The sequence below is a fragment of the Myotis nattereri genome (assembly GCF_964212035.1).
Source record: "Myotis nattereri genome assembly, chromosome: 6".
In the NCBI taxonomy this organism is placed as follows: Eukaryota; Metazoa; Chordata; class Mammalia; order Chiroptera; family Vespertilionidae; genus Myotis; species Myotis nattereri.
The window spans coordinates 91,853,522-91,873,733 of NC_138081.1; the positions used below are offsets into that span (position 1 = coordinate 91,853,522).

At 49.9% G+C, this 20,212-nt stretch overlaps 1 protein-coding gene across 1 annotated transcript in view; it reads left to right on the top strand.

Annotated features, from left to right (window-relative positions):
- Positions 1 to 1,245, top strand: part of ESR1 (estrogen receptor 1) — a 210,954-nt gene extending 209,709 nt beyond the window's left edge. Inside the window, exon 8 of the mRNA XM_081093679.1 lies at positions 491 to 1,245. Within this exon, the coding sequence (XP_080949805.1) occupies positions 491 to 725 (235 nt within the window). The 3' untranslated portion in view covers positions 726 to 1,245. The remainder of the gene's footprint in view (positions 1 to 490) is intronic.
- The last annotated feature ends 18,967 nt before the right edge of the window (positions 1,246 to 20,212 follow it).

Here is a 20,212-nt window from a genome sequence, read left to right on the forward strand (position 1 = left end):
CGGCTGGGCTGTATATCCCTCTCATCGGTTCTCTGTTGAGATGTATTGCGGCCAGGGATGGCGAACCTATGACGCCCGTGTCAGAGGTGACACGCGAACTCATTTTTTTGGTTGATTTTTCTTTGCTAAATGGCATTTAAATATATAAAATAAATATCAAAAACATAAGTCTTTGTTTTACTATGGTTGCAAAGATCAAAAAATTTCTACATGTGACACGGCACCAGAGTTCAGTTAGGGTTTTTCAAAATGCTGACACGCCGAGCTCAAAAAGTTCGCCATCCCTGGACTAGACCCGCATTCGAGTCCGCGGGAGGAGGCCGCCTGCACAGCAAACCCCCCAAATGGCTCTTTAAATGGGAAGAGCGATGGGCACGTGTGTTCGGAGTGTTCACTGTGGCTGTCTGGGAGTGTCAGGGCCTGGGGTTTGCGATGGTCTGACGCATCCTCTCTCTGTGTCTGCCCCCCCCCCCCACGCCTCCACCTGCAGTAACAAAGGCATGGAGCACCTGTACAACATGAAGTGCAAGAACGTGGTGCCCCTGTACGACCTGCTGCTGGAGATGCTGGATGCCCACCGCCTGCACGCCCCGGCCAGCCGCGGGGCCGCCCCCATGGAGGAGCCGCACCAGGGCCAGATGGCCACCACGGGCCCAACTTTACCACATTCCCTGCCAACGTATTACATCAGTGGGGAGGCAGAGGGTTTCCCCAACACGGTCTGAGGGCTCCCCACCCCCCGAGTGTCTGAGAATCCCCGCAGCGTTCTCCCCACGTCATACACCACCATAGCAAAACCCTGCTCCTGAACACACTCCGGCTTGCACCCACCACCACGGCTTCCTACCCCGAGTGGCCTTTCGTCTGCTTGCTCAGTCCTTAGTGGCACGCCTTCTTTCGGGAACAGCCAGAGGGATTCCAGGGCTAACTTCTTGGTGAGAGCTGTCCTTCTCCCTTCGCTACGTTGCTAAGCATGAGGATTCCTGGAGCTGGTCGTGACTGAACTCGGCCTCCGAGCTGGGGCTCCGATGCGTGTGCACTGAAGCTACTTACCAAGAGCCAGGCCCGGGGAGTGGACGCTGCTCCTCTGCAAAGCACTTTTTAATGAATCTAAGCCACGGGGAAGCATTGGAAGTGGCTCCTTTAACTGCCGACTTGGAGAAAGCTAGATGGAGGGTTTCTTTAGCATCCTCTTGTATTCCTATAGTCATGTACCTTTTGATTAAAGTAACACCTTCAAGCTTCTGCTCTGTTGCTTGGCTGTAGCTGCCGGTTCGGTGATTGTCTGCTCACTTCCCCTATAGGAATACAAGACGCACCAGGGAAGGGAGGCCCCCTCACTGTCAGCGTCACACGCTGACCTTCCGGTTGGCCGCGCTCTCCCATTGGCTTCCGAGAGCACCCCGGGTCCGGTGAAGCCTGGCTTCCCCTGGGCCTGTGGGAAACAGCAAGCTGATCCCAGTTAAGTCACCTGCAGGGCCGCCGGTGAGGGGCACATTCTGGGTTTTTCCTCTTTGTTTTATAAAAGAGAGCCCTCTCCCTGCAGGACTCGCGGACCTGCTGTGCTGTGGCCCCACACTTGCCGCGAGGGCGCTCTCCTGGGCTCTTCCTGGCACGTAATTTCCTTGGAAGGTGGAACTAGTCATGCGTAGTGCCCAGCCGATGACCAAAATCGCTTGAAAGGGGTGGGCACCCAGGTGACACTGTGAGCCCCGGGGCACTGGGCTACATGAGTACATGTGCACGAGTGTCGGCGCCAGAGCACAGCGAGGAGAGCAGGGTAGACACTGGGTGACACTGTGAGGCTGAGTGGCCTTGCCACACTGCGCTGTGGCTGCCCTGGGACTCGGGGGCTGGCCTCCTTGTCTTTACTTCCCGCAGGGCCCTGATTGGAAGCAGCAGCAGGGGCAGCTGCATCCCAGTAGTTGGCCCAGCACATTCTGAAGCCACGGTGGGTGTGAGGGGGGGTGGGCGAGGAGAGGAGCACCCCCTATTCAGGCGCCTGGGCTTGCTCAGACTACACGTGCCCTTAGTGACTGAGAGATCATCTAAACAGAAGGGCCTGGGAAGTGGGGAACTGCCCCGAGAGCTCATTTCATTAAACTCCACAAGCCAGGAGAGTGAGGTGAGAATTGAACCCCAGGAACCTATTGACTAGAGACGAAAAAAGGAAGTCTCACCCCAGCCAAGAGCAGCCTTCCCCAGGACCCTTGCTTGCAGAGAGCAATTATGGGTTTCCTCTTCTCAGCTGAAAAGCAAGTTTGGTTTCTGCCGTGACCTCCCTGTCTGTCATTAGAATCCCACGGGAGGTGATGTGTCGGCCAATAACCCAGCCAAGCTCCCAGGGCGTCTCCGGGGATGCCTGTTTCACAGAGTGGATTTCACTCCTTTCTAATGGCCCAGCCAGTGGTCGCCAAAGGACTGGGACCCAGGGAGGGACCGAAAAAAAAAAGATTTTTCCATACATGTGCATCTAAATTTGGGGGCAGTTTTATGTGTCATCATTAAGAATATGTTTAGTACATAATTCCTTTGTTGTTTTGTTTAATAAGCACCTTATATAGTATAATATATATATTTTTGAAATTGCAATGCTTGTTTATCAGACAACTGAATGTAGTACTTCTGTTCTGGATTTGATTTGACTGGGTTAACATGCAAAACCAACAAACATATTCAGTTTTTCTGTAAGTAGTCATTGACGCCTAAGGCCTGGTGATTTATTCATTTAAATGAAGATCACATTTCATATCAACTTCTGTATCCACAGTAGACAAAACAGCACTAATCCAGATGCCTATTGTTGGATATTGAATGATAGACAATCTTATGTAGCAGAGATTATGCCTGAAAAGGAAAATTTATTCAGGGCAGCTAATTTTGCTTTACCAAACTATTAGTAGTAATATTTTTGGACTGTAGCTAATGGGTCAGTGGGTTCTTTTTAATGTTTATACTTAGATTTTCTTTTAAAAAAATAAAAACAAACAAAAAAATTAGGACTATAGATGATATAATACCAGCTAAATCCAAACAATACTACAGTGGAGGGTTTTACATTATTCATCAAATGTCGTTTGTAATCATGTTAAGGTACTACTACATTTGAAATGGGCAGAGAATACCAGATGGCTGGAATGTTAGCCCAGGAGTCTCAAATAATTTTAGAAATCTCTTTTTATTCTCATTTGAAGTGCCACTAATGGGCAGCTGACGCTTTGCGGCGAATGTTGCTATTGGGTGCAGGGAGCATGCTGTGTTACCCCCTCACCACGAGGCAGTTTAGAGTTTAAAAGACATGATTGGCCTGGGCTGGGGGTACTGTGGGCAAGTGGGTTCAGGAATTTGGAGAATGGGAAATACAGTAATAAGAAGCTGGAAAGCATGGTGAGTCAGGTCAATACTGCTGTCTGGGGTATGCACCGGGGTTCAGACTTCTGCCCTAGAAACCACAAATAACTAACTCTATCTGGCAGCCATTGCTAAAATGACAGCTCGTGTTCCAGGGAAGAGCAGGCGACACCCACAGTACAGCCTGAGGCACGGACAGCGGTCTGTTTCTTTTGGCCACTGCCGAACTCTCGGCTTGCGGTCCTGATTCTGTAATGCCTCACGCACAATCAGAGAGGCTAGTTCATCCAAAGAGAAGATCCCATGTGGGTTGCAAAATCCCTAAGGAAGTGTAGTCTGTGAGTAGATTTCCCTGTTGACACCGTATGTTTAACCATGCCAATATCCCATGCCTTTTGGGGGCTGAGCAGATAAGGGACTTGCTGAGAATTTGCTTTCAGTTGCGTCCATGGGTTCTCATCTGACACATTGAAATGGCCATTGACGTAGGCTATTGGTTTAGAGCACCCCTACATGGAACCCATTCCAAATCTTGTCCTATTTCAAATCTCACGCCAACTCTTGAGACGGACCACGTACCCTGGGGATGATCACTTGGGTCATCGTCATGTCTAACATTCAAGGCAAATCTGCTTTGGGAAACTGGTTAGTAAAGGCAGAGAGAGTCATGCACTAGGTTAGGAAGGCAAGCGTTGGGCAGATGACCAGATCACACTGCCCACTTCCTTAGGTGAACTCCCCGAAAACATATCACCCTCGGCTGCAGCAAATGAATTCTACTGTGGCTCCAAACACCCATCCTCTCATTAGTCTGACGACTCTGTTTCTGACTGCATTTCTTTTCCCTTTGGATTAAAGCGAGAGTGGCCTCTTTCTAAGTCATTTTCAATTGTTTTCTAAGTAACTGCTGCCTCCATTATGGCACTTCAATTTTTGCACTGTCTTTTAGATATTCAAGAAAAATTTCTATTCTTTTTTTTTTCATCCAAATGTGCCTGAACTTTTAATATGTGTAAATGCTGCCATGTTCCAAACCCATGTTGAGTGTGTTTCCACATAGCTGTGTACCCTGGAGACAGCACGAAGCCCCATGAGCAGGTGCCTGAGACACGGACCCCTTTGCATTCACAGAGAGGTCATTGGTTACAGAGACTTGAATTCATACGTGACATTATGCCAGTTTATGTTCTCTCATGACTTACAAACAATGCTTTTTTGTGCACTACACACTCTTCAGTGTAGAGCTCTTGTCTTATGGGGAAAGGCTCAAATGCCAAACTGTTTTGGATGGATTAATACGCCCTTATGCCGATGCATTCTATTACTGATGTGATTCTGTTTCGTTTGCAGCTTTGCTTTGTTTAATGAAACACACTTGTAAACCTCTTTTGCACTTTTAAAAAGAAAAGAATCCATGGGATGCTCAAGCACCTGTAAACAATTTTCTCAACCTATTTGATGTTCAAATAAAAAACTAGACAAAAGACAACAGGTTTTTGTTTGTTTGTAAGCTCTGCTTCTTGCCAGCGCTTCACCGCTGACCGCCTGAGACCACAATGATGAAATGCGTCTATTGAGCACATGGATCCTGACCATCAGTCAGAAGAAGCCAGGCTCCCTGTCCACATCTGTGACCCCTTCTTCTTCCAGGCATGGGAGGAAGTGTGTGGACACTGGAGTCAGGCACACCTGGCCTCGAGACCACAAACAGGTTTTAGGATAGACTAGAGGCCTGGTGCATGAAATTCGTGCACAGGGGTGAAGGGGAGGGGTGTCCTTCAGCTGACCTGCTCCCTCTCACAGTCCGGGACTCCTTGGGTAGGGTCCCTAGGCCTAACCGGCAATCAGGGCCTATTGGGGCTTTTCCTTCCCCCAGCTGCCGGCAGCAGGCCCCGCCCCCGCTGCTGCCACTGCTTACTATCTGTGTGGCGCTGCCCACCCCCCCACCATCAGTCGCCTCCCTCTGTGGGCGATAGGCATGGGGTGTGATTGCTTGGCTGGCCTAAGCTTCCCTCTGCAGGGCGATCACTGGCTGGCCCCACATACCCACCTCAGCATCACTGGCCCGTGGCCTGGGCCTCCCTCTGTGGGGCGATCGATCATGGAGTCACCCCCCACTCCCATTGACTGCCCTGTAGAGGGTGGCCTGGGCCTCATCTCTGCAGGCGATCATGGGGCAATGGCGGGGCCTCCCAACCAATCGCATCTCACCTGCCTTGGATGGCGTGGCGCCAGTGTGTGTCATAGTGTGGTCGTCCGGAAGGTCATCCAGACAGTCGTCTGGACAGTCATTCTGCTGTTTGGTCGTTTGGTCAATTTGTATATTATGCTTTTATTATTATGATAGATTTTCCACTTCCTTGTCAACAAAATGATGATCGTAACACCTAATTCATAGGTTGGATTTGAGCATTCTATGAGGTGCTCACTAAAACTGGAGTTGTTTTCTAATGCCTTACCTCGACCCCTTTCCAGTGAGCATGAAGAAGGAAGCTTGAGGGTAAATTTTTTATGAATGAACTAGTGAACGGATGAATGAATGACCCAAAACTTACATAATTTACTCCAAAACCTCTCCACCCATCACAGAAGCAAAGCAGCAATGACTGGTGCATCCCCCAGGTTTCCATTTCACGACTCCTTGCCTTTGCACAGCTGCCTGCACATTCCCTTTTACCCATTCTCTCTGTGATTTGCCTCATGGATTTGGAGGGAAAACAGTCTGACTCATTGAGAGGCAACATAATACACACACAGGCTCTGCTGCTACATGCTCAGGGTGGAGCCTCACTGCCATTTATTGTGTGACCTTGGGCAAGGTAATTTCCCCTGCCTTGCTCTCTTCCCCTATGGAGAGAATGTCGCCACCTGCCTCGAAGGGCTGCTGTGGAGACGATGTGGGTTAATTCGCTGAGGGCATCGAAGGACTGTGGTGGGCACTGAACTGACGCTGCCCTTCCCAAGCCCTTTCCAACGGCCTGTCTGCGCTCATGTCTTTATTTGGACGAAGTTAGGTTCTTCACATTATTTGAGTCATTTTGATTTCCAAGTAACTCTTTTGTTTTCTTGTTCTATTATCCGTGGTCAAGTTCTTCAATCCTGATTTTCTTCGGTTTCCTCCTGTCTAAAATGGAAATAAGAACAATACCACCCCGTAGGGCTGTTATGAGGATTAAATAAAAGAGAAATATCTAAAATGCCTACTATGGGACCACACATAGTAAGCTCTCAGTACAGAGTGGCTATCACTGTTGTAACTGTTATCACGCTGTGAGCATGGACATTTAATGGGATAATTGTTATGTGTGGATTTCCACTTTGTTATTGTTTTGTACATCTTCTTTTTGTTTCTCTTTTCCTCCTTCTTGGCCCCTCTATTTTTGTTAAATATTTTTAGGTTATATTTTAATTTTTCTGTTGATTTTTTTCTCACTTGAAATTATGTTCTTAGTGGTTGATCTTACAGTATGCACCTGAGTGACAGTCTCTTTCAGCCTAATATTAACTGATAAAATAAAAACCTTTGCTCCAAAATAGCTCCATTCTCTCTCCCTCCTTTGTATTGTTATTGTTATGTACGTTACATGTACATATGTTATAAATTCAACAATAAAATGTTATATTTACTGGCTGATACAACTTTGTATCATTTAAAGAAGTTACATAAGAAATGAGAAAAATATATTTATAGACTTTCAAAATATTAATCTCTGTGTTTATATTTTCAGCACTTTTCATTTCTTCCTGTGGATTTGAGTTATTGGTGACTCTCATTAAATACCTGTCGATACCTTTGATGTTGTCCCACGAGTTTCCGAAGCTCTGTTCATTTTTTCTTTTTTCCCCCTTCCTCTCTGTTCCTCAAATTAAGTGATTTCTATTCTCTGATTTCAAGGGGACAGTTTTTGTTTTTTCATCTGCCACCTTGAATTTGAGGTTGAATTTTGACAGTGAATGTTTCGTTTCAGTTATTGTCTATTTCAGCTCCAACATAAACATTTAGTTCTTTTCCCCTATAATTTCTATCTCTGATCAAGAATTCCTATTTGTTGACTCATTGTCGTCACACTTTAATTCTTTAAACATGATTTCCTTTAGATATCTTAAGCCATTTCTATTAGCTGCTTGAAGTCTTTGTTGGCTACAAGCAATGTCTGGGGAGGCGCACACACAGTTTCTTTTGCCCTCTTTTATTTATGAGTATGGGTCACACTTTCGCGTTCCTTTGCATATCTTATCATTTCTACTGAAAACTGAACGTTTTAGACCCTATTTTGTAGCAAGTCTGGATTCTGATCCCTCCTAAGGTGGTTGCTGCTGGTACTGCACTCTGTTGTCGTTCCTTTGTTTAGCAGCTCACAGTGGGTTAAATGTGAGAAATTGTCTCTCCTACAGTGTTTGGCCTCTGGCATTTCCGCTGGGTTTCTTGTTTTGGTTTCTCAGCCTGACTTCCTAGGAATTGCCCCTGTGTCCGCATAGCTCTGTAGTTACCTAATCACTAGACAGAGATTGCCCAGCACCTGGGGCCAGTCAGGCCTCTCTCCTCAGCTGCTGGGTCTGCGTGTGGATGGGGAGCATGCTGGGCTGTCAGGCTGTGGTCAAGTCTATATCAGCTTTTTGCCTGGGAACTTTCTGGTCTCTGCTGCGTGCATTACACAGCCTCAGCCAGGAATGCGCTGCCACAGCCACAGCCACAGCCACAGCCACAGCCACAGCCACAGCCACAGCCACAGCCTCAGCTGCAGGGTGGTGCGGCCTGAGCCTCCTGCTCATCTGCCCAGTCAAGTGAGCTGCCCGGGACCCTGGTCACAGCAACAGACTGCCAGTCCTCCTGACATGCCCTGCTCTGATCCTGACCAAACTGGGGTGGGGGTGGGGAATGGAAGCAGCCCAAGCAAGAAGGCCACAGGTTTGCACTGCAATTACCCGAAGCTCAGCATCCACCACTCACAGTGTTGGATGCCTCTGGTCACTTCGCAGAGTGCTGAAGTGGTTGATTTCATCAGCTTTGTGGAGGTTTATAGTTGCTTTTGGGAGCGAGGATTTACCCATCGCCTCACCTGGCCGGCCATAGGCAGAAGTCCCCCTCTCCACATACCCTGCTGTCTCTCTCTCCCTTATTCTTCTCAAAACGTCAAGGAACAGACTGCATGTGCCATGTGTTATCTCCAGTGTTCAGCGAGCTATGAGGAAAATGTTCAGCAATCTGTGGGCCTTTTATTTCTTATTTATTTTATTTGTCTTTTTACTTTTTAAAAATTGATTTCAGAGAGGAAGAGAGAGGGAGAGATAGAAACATCAGTGATGAGAAAGAATCATTGATCGGCTACCTCCAGCACGCTCCCTACTGGGAATCGAGCCCACAACCAGGCATATGCCCTTGACCGGACTCCAACCTGGGACCATTCAGTCCACAGGCCAATGCTCTATCCACTGAGCCAAACCAGCTAGGGTGATCTGTGGGACTTTCAAAACCTACCCTTGGGGTGTGTCAAGGGGGTAGATTCAACTCTCACAGTGGCTCCAGGTCACATTTTCCAACGTGACATATCTTAAGCCTTTGGGGACATTTAAATTCGGGGTTGCTCTATTTAGACTTGCTGCTCCAAGAACACAGCAAATTCTGAGGTGGCAAATTTTCATTACTTTTATTATTTGGATTGTGTGCATTAAAAAGCTACTTTTAAGTTCATTATGATGGTGCCTTAAAATTGAAATATTTGTGACCACCATAAAGACGAAAGCTAAGGCAAGAAGAGAGGTGATCGTTCAAGATAGAAATGTACTTTCCACCGGAACCGCCTACAGCAGTGGTCCTCAACCTTCCTAATGCCGCGACCCTTTAATACAGTTCCTCATGTTGTGGTGACCCCCAATTTCATTGTTACAAATTGAACATAATTAAAGCATAGTGATTAATCACAAAAACAACATGTAATTATATATGTGTTTTCTGATGGTCTTAGGCGACCCCTGTGAAAGGGTCGTTCGACCCCCAAAGGGGTCGCGACCCACAAGTTGAGAACCACTGGCCTACGGATTATGTGGGCCATCTGCTTGAAGGTACAGGTGCGGTGAATTCTCTGCCACAGGAGGCACCTGGGCATGGACTGGGCCACCTCTAAATGGTGAAGGGGCTCTCTCAGCAGATGGAATGATCTTTGATTTTCCTTTCAGCTCTGAGTTACAACACATGTGCAAGCATACGCTCAAGAGTACCAGTTAGCTCTAGCCAGTTTTGCTCAGTGGATAGAGCATTGGCCTGTGGACTGAAGGTTTCCAGGGTTCGACTGCAGTCAAGGGCACATGCCTGAGTTTTGGGCTTAATCCCCAGTAGGGGATGTGCAGGAGGCAGCTCATTAATGATTCTCATCATTGATTTTCCTGTCTCTCTTTCTCCCTCTCCCTCCCTCTCTGAATCAATAAAAAATATATATTTTTTTAAAAAGAGTACCATTTATTGGTGCTTCACTATGCCAGGTACTAGCTTTATATGAGGGTAGAGATGTATTTATTGTAAGCAAATACTAAAAAATCCACATATACACTACATTTTACAAAAACAGCATTTATCAGAATCTCTTGGTCCTTTCCCTAGCCCAAAAGAAGAAGGGGTACTGAGGGATCTCTATTCACAATGGAGGACCCTGGGCACCCCCAGACCGTTGGTCCAGTACACAGGGGTGAGATTAGTAGAAACCCTTCCAGAAACCAAGCTGGGCACCTGGAGCCTGTCCAGAGGCCTCATCACCACCAGGGGAGGGCCCTGCCAACACCACAGACATGCTGACTCAGCCTGAGCCCAGGCTGGACGCACAGACAAGCCCTGCCTGGAGGCTCCCAGTCTCAGCATTTGGAGACTGGGTACCTCTGGTGGTTGTAGTCTGCCTGCCCAGGGTCAGTGTCCTGATGGGTTGGGCTTCCGTTTCAGCTCCTCCTCCTCCAGGCATTGCTGTGGGGGCCGGTTTTGAAGAAGTTGGAGAGCGACAGACAGTGAGGCAGGCCGCCAGCACCCCCTGCAGGAGGCCTGGGAGGACGTCACGCCAGTGGTTGTGGCCAGAGAGTGGGTGTAGCCCAGGAAGAGGGCAAAGGCCACTGGAAAGAACTGGAGGGGGGTGAGGTAAGGGGTGGGGGCTCAGCAGTTGTGCCCACTTCCAGCAGAACCGCCTACACATAGAAGCCCAAGGACCTCATCAGTACACCCCAAAGGAGGAGGAGGAAGATAATGGTGTTGGCATGGCTTCCCCTGCACACCTTCCCACCTGCACATGGACTGAGCAGTTGGTGGGGCTCCAGTCAGGGTGACACAGTGCCAGGACGCTGGGCCACAGACAGCCAAGCAGGTCCTTGGCCAGGTCTCTCAGGGCCTGCTCACCACAGCCCCAAACAGACTGTCCCCAAACAGACAGCACCGGGTAGACGTGAGCCGCCTCACTGTCAGAGTCGAACAGGATAGAGGCGGTCCATGTGCACCAGGAAGGCCTCTCCAGCCCAGACAAGGGTGATGGTGATGGAGTGATTTAGACAGTGGAACCCTTGCTGGTACGGGCATTCAAGAGCAGCGGGATAGCCTGGCCGGCGTGGCTCGGTGGTTGAGCACTGACTTATGAACCGGGTGGTCACAGTTCAATTCCTGGTCAGGGCACATGCCTGGGCTGCGGGCTCGAACCTCCAGGGGGTGTGCAGAAGGCAGCCGATGGATGATTCTCTCTCATCATTGATGTTTCTCTCTCTCTCTCTCTCTCTCTCTCTCTCTCTCTCTCTCTCTCTCTTCCTTCCTCTCTGAAAGCAATAAAAATATGTTTAAAAAGAAAAAATAGTGTCAGGACAGCAAAAGTCACAGAAGCTCCACTCTGTGGCCCCGCCACCTGTCCTGGGTGGCATCTGTGCGGCCCATGGAGTCCCAGCCTGAGGGTAGATACATCATTCTTTATAAATGCGGAAACTGGGGATTAACACCCTTAGGTAAGGTTCCAGGGATCAGAGATCGGGTGAACGCAGACATGGGATCCCTCTGCCTGTAAACACGGGCATTTCTGAACCAGGGCTTGAGCTCCCTGGGGGTGGCTTAGTCACAGAGCAGAGGTGACATCTTACTGGAAGCCACAGAGAGTGCTCCTTTTGTATGTAAACAAGCTTCCACACTTGATGAGTAGAAAAAAGGAGGTCAGATGAACTTTTAAGGCGAAATGGGACTCTTCAAAGAAACACTGCGATGCTGAATGCTTGGAGGTTCTGCGGATGTTGTTCCTCTCTTCCCGGTGGGTGGCCTCCGCAGGCAGGCTCTCCTGCTATCACCCCGGCACTGGCGCCAGAGCTGTGGTGCCCGAGGTCACGGCAGGCACTTTTCCTGGCCAGTTCTGCCAGGAGCGGTGGGTGAGCCCAGGAGAGATTTTCCGCTGGACCTTGGCCTTGTCAGGAACTCTATTTCTAGCCATGACCGGAGACTGCCGGGAGCCGGTCCATGCTTGCTGTTTCAAGGGACCTGGCATATATGGCATACTGTTCTTAATATGTTTGCTCACCTTCTTGGCACTATGTGTTTTAACCAAGGTCACCTCTCTGAGAAAGGTTGTTTCCCCAGGTAGGGATTTTCCCCTGAAGTTAGGGAGGGAATATAACCCCTTAACTAAGTGCCAGGTGGGTAATTAATCACTTTAACTATGAACAATCATGCTTAAGCTACATAATCTTTACTCCCTGGAATGGAGATAAGAAACGCCCTAACCTTTGGAATAGAGATTGATAGGATTGGAATCAACTGGTATAAATACAGATGTAACAAGACAACAGGACACAGAACCTAGACACAGAACCTAGACACAGAACATAGACACAGAACCTACACAGAACCTAGAGACAGAAGAACTTGGCTGGAGAGAACATGGCAAAAGATCCTGGACAGAAACTGGCAACAGAACCTAGAGACAGAACCTAGTGAGAGAACCTGGCTGAAGAACCTAGAGACAGAACCTGGCTGGAGATCCTAAACAGAACTTGGCTGGAGATCCTGGCCAGGCTGCTGATCAACTGAACGCTGTCTCCATGTCATTCCTTCTTCGCTGACTCCGTCCACACCTTTGGGGACCCCTGGACCTGCTGGGGTTGGACCCCAGCAGGAGACATTGAAGGCGGAGGCAGCGGCACCCTCGAAGCAGGAGGCCTGTTTCAGAGATGATGGCACCTAGGCCGGGTTCCCTCCCTCCCCTGGTCACAAGGCCAGCGCCTCTCTCAGGGCCCAGGAGCAAGACTACGGCAGACGGCCAAGGCCCTGGGTGTCTGTGAGAAGGGATGAAATAGAGGCTTTCATCCTAATGAGATGAAAGGGGAGGTGGGGGCTGGAACAAGGAAAGGAAGCAGTGGGCAAACATTTTCAAAAGTGATTTTGAAACCGGGTAGGAAAGGCTCAGTGGCCGGGTCAGTTACTGCAGAGAAAGGGCCTGCACAGTGGCTGAATCAGGCGGCTCTGCCCAGGGCCAGCGACCCAGCGGCCATGGGACAGATGCACTCTGGGTGACTCTCCAGGCTCAGGGCCCCGCGCGACCTTTCTCCAGCACTGCAGCTGTCATCAGATGCTCTTTTATTGAGAAATCAATAAGTGTGGGAAAGGCCAATGAAAGGTTGGTGAGCTGGTAAACATTTTTATGGGCTGATTGAATGATTGAGTTCGCCCGGGCTCCGCAGAGTTTAAGCTGTAAGGATTCCCAAGTGTTTCCACATTTGCCACCAGAAAGAGCATGTGTCAATACCCAGGGCCCAGACCACAGGCAGGAGGGGCAGCTGTGGGGGAGGCGAGGGGAGGGTGAGGAAAGGACAGGAGGGGTCCTGTCACCGCCTCTAGGAGCTGCTTTGCATTGCCCCAGTCCCTCCAGCACACAGAGGCAGGTGGGTTTCTGGGCTCAACCATAGTCCTTCCTCCTAAATGAAGGGAAGGAGTGGAGGGGCCACTCCAGAGCTGCTCGATGCTCCACTAAGAATGGATTACAAACTAGAGCAAATGACCATTCATGTACCTTTGACGTTATTATTAAATATTTTTATTATTAAATATTTGAGTTTATTACATACTTTTTAAGATATGTTTTTTTTTTAAATATATTTTATTGATTTTTTACACAGAGGAAGGGAGAGAGATAGAGAGTTAGAAACATCGATGAGAGAGAGTCATCGATCAGCTGCCTCCTGCACATCTCCTACTGGGGATATGCCCACAACCCAGGTACATGCCCTTAACCGGAATCGAACCTGGGACCTCTCAGTCCGCAGGCCGACGCTCTATCCACTGAGCCAAACCGGTTTCGGCTTAAGATATGTTTTTATTGACTTAAGAGAAAGGGAGAGGGAGAGAGAGATAGAAACATTGATGAGATCATCTGCCTTCTGCATGCCCCCTACTGGGGATGGAGCCCGCAACCCCTGCAAATGCCCTGGCCAGGAATCAAACCAGGGACTTCCTGGTGCACGGGACAATATTCAACCAACTGAGCCACACCGGCCGGACTATTATTAAATACTAGAGGTCCGGTGCACAAAATTCATGCACTGCAGCGGGGGGGGTGTCCCTCAGCCCAGACTGCACCCTCTCCAATATGGGACCCCTCAGGGGATGTCCAATTGCTGGTTTAGGCCCTGGGCCTAAACCGGCAGTTGGACATCCCTCTCACAATCCGGGACTGCTGGCTCCAAACCCCTCGCCTACCTGCCTGCCAGATTGCTCCTAACTGCTTCTGCCTGTCAGCCTGATCCCCCCAACCACTCCCCTGCCAGCCTGATCGATGCCTAATTGCTCCCCTGCTGGCCTGATTGCCCTCCACTGCCCTCCCCAGCCACCCTGGTTATCCCCAACTGCCCTCCTCTGCAGGCCTGGCCACCCCTAACTGCCCTCCCTGCAGGCCTGGTCCCCCCCAACTGCCCTCCCCTGAAGGCCTGGTCCCCTCCAACTGCCCTCCCTCCTTGCAGGCCTGTTTGCACCCAACTGTCCTCCCCTGCAGGCCTGGTCACCACTAACGACCCTCCCCTGCTGGCCTGGTCGCCCCCAACTGCCCTCCCCTGCCAGCCTGGTCGCCCCCAACTGCCCTCCCCTGCCAGCCTGGTTGCCCCCAACTGCCCTCCCCTGCAGGCCTGGTCACCCCTAACGATCCTCCCCTGCAGGCCTGGTCCTGCCTCCAGCTTCCCTCCCCTGCAGGCCTGGTCGCCTCCAGCTGCCCTCCCTTGCAGGCCTGGTTGCCCCCAACTGCCCTCCCCTGCCAGCCTGGTTGCCTCCAACTACCCTCCCCTGCAAGCCTGGTCCCCCCCAACTACGCTCCCCTGCTGGCCTGGTCACCCCCAACTGCCCTCCCCTGCCAGCCTGGTTGCCCCCAACTGCCCTCCCCTGCAGGCCTGGTCCCCCCCAGCTGCCCTCCCCTGCAGGCCTGGTCGCCCCCAACTGCCCTCCACTGCCAGCCATCTTGTGGTGGCCATCTTGTGACCACATGCGGGCGGCCATATTGTGTGAAGGCACGATGGTCAATTTGCATATTACCTCTTTATTATATAGGATTTTAAAACACCCTTTTACAATGCTTACAATCCAATCCATTCTCAAATGCTAAAAAAATATGTGTAAGGAAAAAGCATTAGCACATTTATGAAAAGACAGGAGGTCTGGGAGAGAAGCTTGCTTTAACTACTTGCAAATGTTGGTACCAACTGCTTTTGCCCGGGGCCTCCAGAATCTGGGTCGAGGAAACGGGAAGCCCTGGAGCTCCAAAGGACAGAACTCCAGGAAGCTCCCAGCTTCTTCCGATGGGAAAAGCTGCAAACTCCAGCCTGGGTTTAACCAAACAATGGATAGCCTCCATCAGAGAGCCTAAAGCAGTGTGGAGATTTTAAATTTATTTTCCATGATTGCATAGAGGCAGAAAGAAAAAACATATACCCTTTTATCTTTTATTAATAATACTAGAGGCCCGGTACACAAAAATTTGTGCACTCGGGGGGGAGGGCGGGGTCCCTCAGCTCGGCCTGTGCCCTCTCGCAGTCTGGGACCCCTTGGGAGATAACGACCTGCTGGCTCAGGCCTGCTCCCGGGTGGCAGAGGGCAGGCCCAATCCCTAGGTGCAGCCCCTGGTCAGGCTCAGAGCAGGGCTGATTGGGGAGTTGGGGCGCTGCCCCATGTCATGCACAGAGCAGGGCAGATTGGGAGGTTGTGATGCCACCCTCAGTCACACTCAGGGTAGAGCCGATTGGGGGGTTGGGGCACCGCCCCCTGTCATGCACAGAGCAGGGCCAATCAGGGGGTTGGGGCGCCGCCCCCTGTCATGTACAGAGCAGGGCCCATCAGAGGGGTTGGGGCTCTGTACCCTGTCATGCACAGAGCAGGGCCAATCAGGGGGTTGGGGCACTGCCCCCTGTCACGCACAGAGCAGGGCCCATCAGGGGGGTTGAGAAGCTCCCCCCTGTCACGCACAGAGCAGGGCCGATCAGGGGATTGAGGAGCTCCCCCTTGTCACTCACAGAGTAGGGCCGATAGGGGAGTTGGGGCATCGCCCCCTGTCACCCACAGAGCAGGGCCGATCAGGGGGTTGGGGCACCGCCACTCTCACACTCAGGGCAGGGCTGATGGGGAGGTTATGGCTCTACCCCGTCACACACAGAGCAGGGCCAATCAGGGGGTTGGAGCGCCGCACCCTGTCACACACAGAGTCACAGGGCGATCAGGGGGTTGGGGAGCTCCCCCCATCAGGCACAGAGCAAGGCTGATCAGGGGGTTGGGGTGCCTTCCCCTGTCACGAACAGAGCAGGGCGGATAGGGAGGTTGTGGCCCCACCCCCTGTCACACACAGAGCCGCAGGGCGATCAGGGGGTTTGGGTGCTGCCCCCTGTCACACTGATCCCGGTGCTGGGAGGCATATTACCCTTTTACTATATAGCATAGAGGCCTGGTGCACGGGTGGGGGCTGGCTGGTTTGCCCTGAAGGGTGTCCTGGATCAGGGTGGGGGTCCCCAGAGGGGTGCCTGGCCAGCCTGGGTGAGGGGATGATGGCTGTTTGCAGCTGGTCACATACCCTTCAGTGTGGGGGTCCCCACTGGGGTGCCTGGCCAGTCTGGGTGAGGGACTGAGGGCTGTTTTCAGGCTGGTGGGTGACTGAAGCTCCCAACCACTCCTTTCTTTTTTTTTTTTTTATTCTGGGCCAGCTTTAGCTTTGAGGCTTGGCTCCAGCTCTTAGGCCTCCACTGCTGAAAGCAGGTTTCTGGCCTTTGTTTACCTTCTGTATTTGAAACAATGTTGGGGTCCTGCTGGCTGAAGCCCGAAGGACTAAAGCAGGTTTCTGGGGTTTTGTTTAGCTTCTATATTTGTTACATAGTTGCTTAGAGTTGCAGCTCAGAGGCCGGCAGCGGCAGGCGGGGAACATTGGAGTCCTCCGTCACTGAAGCAAGCAAGCTTCATGTTAGTTTCAAGCTGCCTGGCTGCCAGCCACCATCTTGGCTGGCCGTTAATTTGCATATTGCCCTGATTAGCCAATGGGAAGGGTAGTGGTTGTATGTTAATTACCATGTTTCTCTTTTATTAGATAGGATTGTTTTATTAATAAAACAAGAAGTTGTTCTTGTGGCAAGGGGAGAGGGGGAGCCTGGTCCTTTCCAATTTCCTGTGTCCCATGTCCAGGAGAGCAGGCTGACAGGTGAGTCCTCCTTGTCCCCGGGTCCCCACCCTCTGGGATTTTGGAGACTCCAGCTCTCAGCAACTTCCAGGCCGTGTAGGCCCCTAGGGTACCTCTGGGTACCAAAAAATCCACCAGAGAAGAAAGGGTTTGAAGGCCCCAGGGAAATGGTGCAAGGACCTCATCTATCCAATAAAAAAGATCCAAACCCCTGAACAAACAAGGTGTATCACCTGCCAAACTATGCCACCACCCTGGTCATGTACTCCCCACTCCCACTGAGCTCTCAAAGCCGTGTGTGCCCTCTTTGCCAAAGGGAAGGGCCCAGCTCTGAGAAAGAAGCTCTGAAGAGGGCAGGACCCTTCCCTTCCTGAGGTAGCACCATAGCTGAGGGAACAGAGGGCCACTCACCTGGCAGATGCCTCTAGTAGGACAAAATCACCGCCAACTCTGAGGGTCCAACCAGTTTACAGAGCCCTTTGTGCCTATTACTCATGAGAGAGGGCAACATCACCACTTCAAAGACAGTGGAGCTCCAGCCCCAACCAAATCCAATAAACACTTGAGGGGAGGAAGGAAGAAAGGAAGGAAGGAAGGAAGGAAGGAAGGAAGGAAGGAAGGAAGGAAGGGAGGGAGGGAGGGAGGGAGGGAGGGAGGAAGGAAGGAGGGAAGGAGGGAAGGAAGGGGAGGAAAGGAAAGGAAGGAAGGAGGGAAGGAGGGAAGGGAGGAAGAAAGGAAGGAAGGGGAGGAAAGGAAAGGAAGGAAGGAGGGAAGGAGGGAAGGGAGGAAGGAAGGAAGGAAGGAAGGAAGGAAGGAAGGAAGGAAGGAAGTAAGGAAGGAAGGAAGGAAGGAAGGATTATTTATGGAAGCCATAGAGGTGTTTTGAGAGGAAGAACCCCGAGCAGCAGGCAGAGTGAGGTTGGGAGAGTTGGTCAAGTGCTGAGCTGACCCCATGGGATGATATCGTTGAGAAGTCTTGTCAGGACACAGGCGTCTGAAAGGCTCGGGGTCATGCCTAGAGCAAGCAGTTCTGCCACTACCCATGTTTGTCTTGGGCAACTCCTTCTCAGGGGTTGGCCAACTTTTTCTGTAAAGAGCCAGAGAGCAAGCATCTTACTTAAAGTGGCCTGCAAACAACCTTTTGAAAATATAAAACCCACCCTTGGATCAAGAGTCTATGGAAATAGGCCATGGGCTGCCCTTGTGACCTTGATTGGGCAGCATCAGAACACAGTCCTGTCCTCCCCACCCATCTCAGAAGAGAGACAAACTGTTTCCCTGTCAGTTTCTCATTCTGATCAGCAGACTCCATGAAGGAGGGCCATGGGGTTGTTGGGGAGACAGGGACAGGGACTGAGCCCCAGGCCTAAGCCACACCCCAGTGGGCAGAATCTTGAGGAGGGTCGTTGAGTGGGAGCAGGTTTCAGGAGAAAAGCCAAACAGGGCAAACCTGTGGCTCCTGAAAGGCACTAGTGAACTCTGCACGTGACTTCCAGGAGGCTGTTGGTTTCCCCGCCCCCTCACTTCCAGGCATCAGGCTGACGGACTGATTTCACCTACAAGCAGGGTGACTTCTGGGGGAGGGTGGCGGTTTAGAAGTTGAGGTTTTTCTTGAATGAATGAGTCTCATTTGGAGGAAAGCTGTTCTCCCAGGAAAGCTCTTCGCTCCAGATTCAGCAGGAGCCCAGGTTGGGAAGCCCCCTCATCGGAAATCGGGGGCCTGCACCACCTTTGCTCTTATCCCTGGAACCAACACAGAGCACGTTCCTGATGGCCACCCAGAGCCACCAGGATTCCACTGTGAATAAATTACCTGTCGCCATTTCTTTGGGGCACACCACAATTGTGGGTTTTTGTGTGTTTTTTTTTTTTTTAACTGACAAGTAAATGAAATGTCTCTTCATTCAAAAACAGATGTACCTTTTTTTTTGTCTTTTAAAATTATCATTACTATTACAGTAACTTGGACCTTAAAAACAAATCATTCTCCTTGTCACAATTTAAATATTTAAAACGGTTTCTCCCCCCTCATTACTCTATTCACATTGTTGTGCCTTGAATTTCCTCTCTCAATTTTTTTCTTGTCTCATGTAGTTAACATTTTTTCCAACAAAAATGGGAGCATATTTTAGAAAATATTCTATATATATTTAAAATGTAAGACTATATGGTAGAGATCTTCCCCAATAAATAAATTTAGATTGATCTCATTACAAAAATTGCAGCATTATAGTAAATATTGTGTGTGTGCTATCTTTTATTCAAGGCCCCTGCTGACTGACATCTAAGTTGCTAAGAACTAGTAATAAAAGGAGTTACCTTTCTAACTGGCATGAGACAGTTGTCTATTTATTTGGAAAATAACAAAGAGATTCCTTAATTTACATCAACTATGAAGTGGTTCCAGATTGATTATAGAACTACTAGAAGAAAATACAAGCAAACTTTTGCATAATCTTGGAGTGAAAAGCACTCTTAATGTAGACTATCTAGAATCTATAAAGGAAAGGGAACCTGTCAGATTTGATGGCATGAAAATTAAAACTTTCTGTGCAACTACAGGAACTGTATAAAGTTAAGGTGGATGACATACACAGTTAATTTTTCTAATATACAAAGAGTTTCTTGGAAATAGCATAAAAGAGTAAAAAAAACCTATAAACAATAGAGAATAAGGCAGACTTCCCACAGAGGCAAATCAAATGCAGCAACATACAATTTAGATATACACTGGTCACAAGAATGCAAACTTTAAGAACAAAGAGCTACTGTCGCCCTCAATTGGGCAATATTTCAGAAAACTGGTAACATCTAGTCCGGCCTCTTGAACTTGTGCTCACATGGGGATCACCCAGAGAACTTCAGACGGAGGCTGCTCCCCAGAGACCAGAGTTTACTTGATTTGGGGTGAGGCCTGGAGTTCTACTTTTTAAAAAGCCCCCTGTGGGATTCTAATGCGCAGGATTTGGACGTTCATAATTTGGGAATGGTTCCCCTAATTTGGAAGGCAGTGCTCTAGATTTAGGCCAGGTCTGAGGAAAAGGGCTCTCTCAGGGTCTGTGAGTGGGATTGTAAACCATGGCAACTTCCCAGAAAGTAATCTGGCAGAATTTACCAGATAACATTGAGAATGTACATACCCTTTGGATTCAGTAATTCCACCTGAAACCATGCATCTGAGGGGAACAGACGCAGCATTACACAGAGATTGGCACACA